General features: G+C 40.6%; 1 protein-coding gene across 11 annotated transcripts in view; it reads left to right on the top strand.

Moving 5' to 3' along the window:
• Window positions 1-9,548, top strand: part of TGFBRAP1 (transforming growth factor beta receptor associated protein 1) — a 68,741-nt gene extending 59,193 nt beyond the window's left edge. For 8 of the 11 annotated variants that reach the window (XM_067294915.1, XM_067294914.1, XM_067294918.1 and 5 more), the window contains one exon: window positions 177-446. Coding sequence is in view for 2 of the 11 variants with exons in the window: in XM_067294933.1 (XP_067151034.1) it covers window positions 177-209 (33 nt within the window). In the remaining 9 variants the exon portion in view is untranslated. Of the gene's footprint in view, window positions 1-176; window positions 447-5,037; window positions 5,290-9,498 lie in introns of those variants that run through there. The other 3 variants (XM_067294912.1, XM_067294907.1, XM_067294927.1) reach the window with 3 other exon arrangements.
• Window positions 9,549-10,235: the final 687 nt, after the last annotated feature.

Here is a 10,235-nt window from a genome sequence, read left to right as displayed (position 1 = left end):
TCCTCCTCCTCCTAAGTAATTTTTTATTACTCTTCCCAGTTTGCTTCAGTCTTTATTCAGTGTAGTGTAATTATTACATCCTACTGTTTATAATGCTATAGGCAGTAACTAATGCATTTTCATTGAGCTGTTCTCCTGTTGCCTATATTTACTAATTAATATTTCTCCTGCTATAGAACACTTTAGGGCTTATGCCCTGTGAACACTGATTATTAAATATGCTGCTACTTTTAAAGAGAAGAGGAGGGAAAAAAAGATTAATGACATTCTATAATGCATGACTGATTACACAACTGAAGCTCCACTGCAGTAAGTTAGTTCAAATGGAAATCTTTACTGTTAATGCTTTCTGACTTAATGGTTATGTTGGTGAACATATACAGCCGTATGTGGAATGCACAATTATATAAATATGTTGATTTTTAATAAAAAATCTTTTAATTACATTTCTGTCACTCATTCCTAGATAGATAAACCCTGGGATGTGACTGGCTAAATGGAAGAGTAAGAGATTCTTTATGATAAGTAAAGAGTTCTTTTGGGTGACTGACAGGTTGTCAAATGAAAGGGCTACATTAAGCAACTACAGGGTAATAATGGAGATAAACAAATGTTCTTAAACATTAGTCAGTTTTACTTTGGGGAAGTTTTACTTTCTTTTTACCTGTTCCTTGACTGAGTTTGGGGTTTTTGGAGATTGAGGTGGAAGCAGCTACTGCCATTCCAGATCTGGAAAATCTTGATCTGCCTCTGTGTAGCTAAAGTAATTCCTTCTGTGATTAAAGCTAGCAGTTACATTGAGGGATAAGGAATGGGCTTCACCCTCTCTCTTCTGTGTCATTTTGCCAGAAGACAGACAGATAAAGCAGGATCCAGCAGTGGGCATGGTAGAAGGGAATGACCATCTCATTGTGTCATGCAAGTACTGAAAAAAATCAGGATAATGTAGCTATACAGATTTATGCACCCCACCTCTATTGATTTATAAAGGCTGTTTCATGGAAAATTCAAGTATTTAAGAAACTTTTTTCAAGTCATATGATATTGATTTGGAAAGAAAATCAACACACGTGTAGGTTGTGGTATTGTGCTGAAATTTGAGTGCCCTTTTGATGGTAATTGTATAGCAGTTTCACCTCTCCTCAGCTTGATTCAACCTAAGTTGCCCCTTCTTCATCACTCCCTGAAAAGGTAATGCAACACTTTGCTTCAGCATCTGCAGGGAAAGTCTGGTCAGTGTTGGTCTGAGAGAATGCTATCACTTTCTCACCACAGAGTTGATACTTGGCTCTGTTCAGCAAATGCAGTTGCACCAAGAGGTCTGCTGGTTCTGTATTTCTCAGAACCTCAATTCTGCAGCTAGGCAGCATGTAACTTCTGAGCTTACCTGATACTGCCACAGGGAAATCTGCTTGCTGTTGCAGGAAGAACATGTAAAAATTGGATGCAGTGAGCTAAATAAATGGAAGCTGTCTGTTTTGGATACAACCCTGTTTGTTCAGTCTGCATCCTAGATTGCTTTTGTATGGACTACAATCCAAATGGAGTTTCATGGGGGATCAACATTCATCTGAGCATTTTCTTTTTCTGTAGCAGTTCCTTTAATTAGATTATATTGGTCTTCTGTTATTTTCTAAAAACATGAGTTTGAATGTGAACTTTATACAAAGATGCTCAAAAATTCTTATGCTAAAGGAGGATTTTCTTCCCTCCAGAGTTTTTTTTTTTCCCTCTTTTCGCCTTTGGCATGGACACAGATTTTTGTAAAGCTTAAAGAAGGAATAACAAACCCTTCTGTGACACCCAGGACCCTGTTGCTTTTTCAGCCTGAAACTGGATAGTTTGGAAGACACAAAGCTTAGAAAGTACATTGCCTTAATCATCCTGATTAAGCACAGGCTCGCTTCTCCCCTTTCCTGTTACCAGACATCTGATACTCCCTTTTGAGATGAAACTTTCTTTTCCACTCTGTTCTCATCCGTTCTTTTTTCAATCTGTTGCTGAGGTAAACTGTAAGCCTTGACATGCTTATTGGTTTGATGCTTCTGTTTACACTGTACTCCGCTGATTCTGTTAATACCTACTACCCAGTTGTCCCCCTTGAGTGAGTGGCACACTGAGACTGCCAGTGTCCCTGCTATTTCCTTTTGCTTCTCCCTCTGTGTTCATTTGTTCCTGAGTTTTACACTTTATCTAGGGATTGTGTTTCAGCTGTTTTTAACCCTGCCTGGGGTTCTGATCAGTGGCTGGTGTTTAGACATCCTGGAGCAATGCGAATAGAAGTACTAGGAAGGATTGAGAGGAAGAGTGGCGCAGGACCTGTGCTGAACTGTGAGCACAGGCTGGTAGTTGAAAGCAGTTAAAAGTGATACTATCTGCAGAGGTGTCTCTGGGACCAGGAAGAAAGTGAACTGAACCTGCAGCTCTGTTGCTGTCACCTGTGGGAGCATGACACAGTGAATGAGGACAGGAAATCTGTGAATAAATAATGCTAGTACAGAAAGCAGGAGGTAGCCTGGGGAAAAAGTGGCACTCTATTACTCTCTGATAAGGAAACTTGAGGAAAGGGAAAGAATCAGGGTTTCTGCAGAGATGAGGGCTGAGGAGGCTGTGATATGCCAAGGGAACTGGCATATCTCCAAGGAAGACAGCTAGAGAGGAGGAGTGTAAAGGACAGGAACAAAAAAGGGAAGAATCTGTGTTTAGGACATGCAGCTGGGAGCTAATTCTGCTGTATCTAACCCCACTCTGCGTGGGAATCCCCTTAGGTAAGTCGCTGCCTTTTGTCCTTGCAGCTTTCCTGTCTGAAACTTGGGAAGAATTGTGTATATGGCCAAAACACTGTGCTACTGAGGATCCTGATTAGAAAGTGCAGACAAGTAGTGCTGACCTCTGGGTAATGAGAAATGGGAAAACTGGGTGAAATGTCACTCAGCCCTAAAAAGCTGTCACTTGAAAGAATTGGACAGAATATGACAGTATTCGGGCAGAAGGAGAAGCCACTACACTCTGGTTGCTGCTATGCTTACATATTGGTATGGGCCTGTGTCAGCAGGGGGCTGGTAGGTCCTGAGTTGGGACCTGACTGCCTGGTTGTGTGTTAAAATCGTAGAAAAACTTACGTTGGCTGGGGTGTCTGGAGATCATGTTGACCAAATCCCTGCTCAGAGCAGGGCCAGTGTCAATCGGGTTGGTTTTGTTGTTTCAGGCCATTGCTGATAAGCATGAAACCAGATTAGGAAGGGTCCAAATGTCTTCTGGTCAACTCTTTGCCAGAGGAATGTAATGCATACACAGTCACAAAAGTCTGTGATAGATAAGTGGCTAAAATGTGCTTCTACTGGAGATGTTTCTTCAAATGTTATAGAAGAGCAAAAAGGGAATTTTTCTGAAGTAGTAAAGCACAAGCTACTTGAAGATGTCATCAGCTGCAGTCCCAGTAAATCCTCAAGAGGATCTGCTTGGTGACTCTGACCTGGAGAAGCAGTTTATTAAAATGAAATGCAATTCTTTACATCTCTTCAAAAGTCACACACTGCATGCAAAGATTCAATCCCTTTAATCTTGGTAACATACAAGGTTATTCAGATGTGTCATGCCAGAACCCTGCCAGTGTTCAACAGCAGTTTGCTGTTTCTGTTTAAACCACAAACAGTTGAAGTTAGGGCGGGAGGGGGGGGAAAGGGTGCATTTGTATTTTTGCTTTCAAAAAAATGCTCCGTACTATGCCTTATATTTGCAAAGGGGAGTGGGTGGAAAGGCTTGCGTTTCTGTACCTGAGACATCTTTAAATTTAAACTTGTATCTTATTTCAAAGTGTCTTTGTGGCGTGTTCTGTTTAACAAATCAGCATGTCCGAAGGTTTAGTGTTCTGCCTTCAAAACCTCCCTGAAAGCTATTGTTCTGGGTAGCAGTCAGTCCCCCTGGGTGCTCCAGTGGTCATGACAGAAGTAGAAATATTTCTGAGAGCAGTTCATTTTATAATCCTAAATGGCCTTATAAATATGATGGTCAAAACTAAAAACTACAAAGCAAAAGAAAAATACTCGATCCTGGAAAAGGAGAGAACTCTTGCCAAGCTGGAATTACTTATGAATATCTTGGTACCCTCTGTTTTCGCTTTTCTAACCTGCCTGATTTCAAGTCACTTACAAGTGTGCATAGTGTTTTGTACAAATAATTGTGCTGACAAAAATGGAGGGAGAATGGGAAAACTTCCTTGATTTAAACTGTGCTGTGACAGGATTCCAGCTTAGCCGAAAAGATCTGCCAGGGCCTTCTCTTCAAAGTCAATACACTAAAAAGCACCAAGAGGACTCTGAATTCAAAGGCTAGTTTTCATTAACTTATGAACCAGGACAATGAGGGATTTTTTTTGTTGTTTTTTTTTTTTTAATAGAAAAAGCTCATGCGTTGGGTAGAGGGAAAGGAGTTTAAAAGGTTTATAAGCATATCTTTTCCACCCTTGCCCTGCTATCTTGTCAGGTTTTAGTTTCATGTTATGCTTCAGTGATTTCTTAAGTTGCAAAATGCCTCTAGCCAGGCCCTGATGGGTTCCTTAGGGAAAACTCTGCCGCTGCTCTGAGCAGGCTGCTCCTGCTCTTAGGGGTTGTCTGGTCTCTGCTCTTTCTGGTGGTTCAGGTTTGCTCCTGTCCATCTTTCTCCCTTTTTTCCCTTGCTTGGCTGCATCTTGTTTTCCAGGTGTTTTCCCTGGCTGAAGAGCTCTGTGTCTCTCAGGGATGGAGCAGCCTTTGCCCCTGCCGCAGGAGGCTTCCCCTCACCTGGGGTCTGCAGCCAGAGCCAGGCAGCTGAGCCCTCCACTGCTGCACCATGGCCTTTGGAGGGAGCAGGCTGGGCATGGGGAAAGATAGACACTGGAAAAAAGTAGTTCCTGTTGGGATTTCATAAGCCTAGTCCAAGAGTTTTTCATGAAGTAGTCATTTTCCCTCTCCTATCTCTACCCTTTTTACTTGGTATTGTGCTGTTTTTCTTTTCTCTTTGCTATGCTTTCCAAATAAAGACTTTTCACCCATCCAGCTCTTCAACAATAAATGCATCAGCATCTTCTTGTAAAGTCATGGCAGATGCCCAGGCTTTAGAGGACTCTGAGAGGAAGAGGGAAAGAATAAAGGAACTAACAACAGGTGAATATTTCTGTTTATTTTCACAGTGTCAGAAACCTGCTACTCTTTGTTTTTAGCAGACAGTTAACTCTACTGGTTACTTTGTCTAAAACTGTTCCTTGTGTTAAAGCATGTACAGCCAAAAGCAAGTGAAGAGGGCAAAATACAGAGCTTGCATTAGTTTTGATCACTTCTTCTTCCACACTTGTATCAAGTCCTTACCTAGTTTGATATTAAGTTCTAATAAAATACTGGAAAGTAAAAATAAAGTAAAAATAAAAAGAGGTCACTGACTTTAATTAACAATGCCCTGTTACTGTGAAGAGCAAAACTGTGCTCTAACACAAGATTTTAAAGTCTCTTAACTTTGCAACAATCACCTTTTCTTTCCTGTGTTGAAAAGTTTTTATACACTCACTATTTTAATGAAGTATGTATGGTGAAATGTCTTCTCTGGTGGTTTCACTAGAGAAACAATGGATATTAGTTCAACTTATTGTTTTAACACAGAAAGGAATCTTAAGGCAGTCCTGCCAACTTCTGTCCAGCTGAATCTGCAAAAATCTGAGGAAGCCAGTGAGACAGCCCTGCTGCGTGTAGGCCATATCACACACACAATAAATAGCAGTTGCTGTTTTCATGCAAAATAAAAGTTTCAGACATGAGACATGACCTCCTAAATCAAATTATCTTCTGAGTGAAAGACATGGAGTCAAACTTGCTATAAGAAGTTTTGCTTCATTTGACTCTAGTAACAAGATTTAGGCTGAGAGGAATGGAGTGAAGACTGACAGCGACTGCTGAATTGGGAAACTGTTGTTAAGGAGTAAAATCTGTGAGATGCCTTCAGCTTCATTTTCATTCTTCCTAATCTGTAGAACCCCCCAAAAATCATCTCTCCCCATCAGAACAGTAAGGGTATTTGGCAAATATGCAGGGAGCTGGATTAATCCTCATTTCTTAAGTCTAAGCTGTTCTGGATCTAGCCTGAGACCCTGGCTGCAAGGTGATGCTTGTAGAGGCCAGTAACATTCTGTAACAGAGGTGAAAACTGCATCTGAACTTAGTCATTTCTTTCACTCCACCAACACTGCATTAAAAAGCTAAAGCTATCCAGTCTGTTTGGACAGTTCTCTTTCTTTTATAGCATTTTCCTACAGCAGCACATCTTTTTTTTTTTTGGCCTAGCATTCTCACGGTGAAATTCATGCCATTTTGTGCAACAAGTCTTGTGGGTTTCTTAACCCGTTAGTAACCCCCCCATCTTTGGCAGAAGGAGGTGGGGGAAGAGCTAAGAAGTGGCTGTATGCTTTCATCACGTAAGCATATGCCATCTAGATATTTTAGTTCTGATATCATACTGGGGCACGTAAGAGTAGTGTGCTCCCTGCAGCAGGGAGTCATACCCATCATAGAAAACTTACAAAATTTCTTGTTCAAGTAGTCCCAGCAGCGGCAATCATAGGAAAATAGAAACCTCGATAAGCTCATTTTATGTGTCATTATCTGTTGTTGCTTTACACAGCTGTCCTTCTGCTGTCTGAGCTCTGGGAATGCTTATGTGTATAAAGAGCTTTTTTTTCTTTTTGTTTTGTAATCTTTGTGGGGGAGAAAACTGTAACTGAAGTATGCCAGGACCTTGTTGCTCTTTGAATGCTGGCATGCTCTACTGGCAAAGAGGTGGTGGTGTTGTTAAAGCTGTGCTAATGCTAACTCTGCTTTCCAGTAGGTAATATAACTATGCTGTAACTAAAGCAGACTGTATACAATACAAGTGTAAGTTCTTCCCAGTACAGCTTTGCTTTGGGTGGGTCTCTGATCAGCATGGGTGAGGGTGCTCTCTCCCTCTAGGTAGCTCACCCAAGGCAGCAGAGTCCTGCAGCACTCACTTCACCAGTGAAGGGGTCAGGGTCACCTCCCTCTGCCAAAGATGGGCCATCTAACCACTAATGGGTTAAGAAACCCACAAGACTTGTTGCCCGAAATAACATGAGTTTCACCATGAGAAGAAGCCAGGGTCCAGCTGTTTGCAACTGATGCCAAAGAAGGACCCATGGCAAGCAATGGCATTGAAGGCCAAGGGTCCTTAAACCACCTTCCAGCCATGGTGCCCTGTGCTGCAGAGAGAAAGATCTAGCTCTGGCCCTTCAGTTGCCTCCAACTTAAGTGCCTGCTTTACTGCATCCTTAGATACTCAGTAAAATGTGCTATTTACAAGGCTATACTTCACTTGGCCCTTTGTGATAGCAATTTTGTTTCACCCAAATCCTACTACAGGCTAGGAGGCAAGTCACTTGTGGGGAGAGCTATATGATAAACATACTGCTCTTAAAATACCCTAGCAAAGAAATTCACCAAAGACCTATACAAACTTTGACCCCCATGTGCTCTACAGCAGAATAGTAATATAAAAAAAGGTTGACCCACATTCTTGTATCTAGCCTACTTGATAACGTCCCTAGGCAATGTCTGTATCCCTTAAATTGTATGCCCCATCACTCACCAGTCTGGAATTTTTTGGCGGGTCTTTCAGAGCACCAAGTTTCTGCTTGTTCTAATGGCACCAATAAAGGCCATTGAACAGGTCCACACACTTTGAATAAAGACTGTCAGCTTTATCTTTAACAAAATAAGGAGTTATGTACCACATGAGGGTAATGTTTAGTCACATTCTTGCTTTTCACTCTATGTGCTTGCTTATAAGTAGATTTTATAACACCAGATACACATGTATGCATCTTCCAAAAGATGGGTACATTTTTATTCTAGTATAATAATAGAAAATAAATTTCCAACCTTAACTAATGCTGGAAAGAGCACTAACACTGCGGAATTATGCTACTGAGAGTATTTCTTCTTCCCCGCTCTCTGCCCTAGTCCACCTTTGGGACATTTCTATTATGTTTACTCTCACCCTTAACAGTATTTCAAAGTATGTGGTCTGTATTCATATAAGTTCTGTTTATGTATGTCCATCATCAAGAGCTCATTGGTTCATCTCTTCCAAAACTATGCAAACCAAGTTAATAAGATATCTGGTGCTTCCTGTGTGTCACCTCTTAAACAGTGTTTTAAAAAATGTCACATGTCCCTCTTCCACTAATAGTGCTTTATAAACACAGAAAAAAAACCCACATCCACAGAAAATATCGGGGATCTTATCCAGCTGTCATAGGCTCACAAGCCTGAGTTTAAAAACAAGCTAGTCCCTGAATAATTGCATTGTTTTAAATGTTGATTTCTAATATTTTAAGGTTCAGCACAATTTGGATAGACTTTTAGAGCTGATGCAAAAGAACAGATTTCTGACCTAGGAGTTTCTGTGCCTGGTCAAACTGCACACAAACATGCAGGCAGAGGGAAAGCAGAAGAGAAGCAAATGAAGGAATCAGCATAAAATTTCTTAGCAGAAAATTGATGCCATTTTTATAATTTATTTTCATTAAAGTTCCAGAGACAAGGCTAGATGTAGCTGGCAGAATGAGGAAAGGAACAAAGCCAAGGAAAAAGAAAAGGAAAGGCAGAGGAAATATAAGATCATGCAAGTATCCACCTAGCACCCCCTCGGATTTTAGGAGCACCTCCACCTTTCCAGCTGGAGATACTCATGAATGTTGTGTTATTGGGAATGTTCCCTCCAGAGCCAACTGAAATCTCTGTCCTGCTGCTCTATTTTTTCTTGCTTGCCCTATTGCCCTTGGTCCATCCAGGCTGCAAATCTGATGCTACTTTCTTAAAAGCTCAGCACAAAGTCTGAAGAGGAAAGGCAGAAGGAGAAAATAATGTATTTTTTCCATTTAACTTTCTGAAGCTATGATACCTTTTTCTTCTATCCCATTCTCTTTTTCTGTGACAGTGTTATTGAACCCAGATTCAAGTATTCTGGTGAGAATGTAAGTTTTGAAATATAACTCAACTAAACAGTTGTTTTCAACTAAAAAACACCCAGACACTTGTTTTCTAAGAGAACAACTTAGAATGGACAGCACCTGGTCCTACTCTCACTGGAGACTTTACATGTCTTGTTTTCTTCTCTGCAAAACCTATTCCAAAAGAACCACCAGCCAACCCACACATGCAAGCAAAAATCTATAACAGACCTGAATTCACAATATTTTCTGTTGGGAATAAAACAGCACATAGCTTTTTTTCCCTTCATTCCCAGCTTCTTTGATGCCAACAGTGAATTGCCAGCAGGTTTGCATGAGGCACTACCTGATTTAGCTACTTTAGAAACATTGTTTCTAGTGCTAAGAAAAGCACAAGTGGCTGCAGTGCTAACTGTGGAGTGGGTTTAGATGCTGTACTTCTAATGTAATCTAACCACAAAAGTTTTGCTAAAAGCTGATATGAATATACATGTTTCTCTTTTCAGCTCTACCTCTCTGTGCTGATTGCTGGAAAATGCCAGGGAATATATCTGACTCGTTAGTACAACTGCAGTAGCACTAGAACAGTGATAAATCAAAGTTTTATATCAAGTGAATTCATCAGAAGGATGACTTATTTACAACTTCAAATACATACAAAAAGGACAATAACAAGCCTACTTAATGAACATGGAACAGACTTAATACCATCTAATTACTGCACCTGTACCAAAAGGCAGAAGGAAAAATATAATTAAACTCCAGAATTAGTCTAATAATATGTACTTCTCCAATAAACATAAAGGTTATAAGCAGAATTCCCAGAATTTCAAAGTCAAAATAAATTTGTAAAAATGAAAAGGTTAGAGGCAGAAAAAATAATAATCAGGCAGCAAAATGTAAATAATACTTTAATTATGCACATCTGCTGAAGCTATTGAAGAGAAACTACAGAACAAAATGATGCTGCTGGTTGCTGAGCAGTGAGGATGATGATCCACACCAGCAACCTGCAAAGCCAACCTTTTGCCCTGCCTTCAGCATGGTACATTTGCCTAGAACCACCTGGGCTGAAGGTCCATCCCCTTGTGCCGTTAAAAACCACTGACACAGAGTGCTTAAAAACAGCTACTGGAGACAGTTCCTATAGGAAGTGCTGCACTAAAAAGGGAAAGGCATATGGCAAGAGACAGACTGGGTAGGTTAAGACTATACATATTGCCTATGGAAAATGAAGCACAGC

This window comes from Apteryx mantelli, chromosome 1 (genome assembly GCF_036417845.1).
Source record: "Apteryx mantelli isolate bAptMan1 chromosome 1, bAptMan1.hap1, whole genome shotgun sequence".
NCBI lineage: Eukaryota > Metazoa > Chordata > Aves > Apterygiformes > Apterygidae > Apteryx > Apteryx mantelli.
The sequence above is the reverse complement of the archived record's forward strand: the minus strand, read 5'-3'. Positions and strand labels throughout refer to the sequence as shown.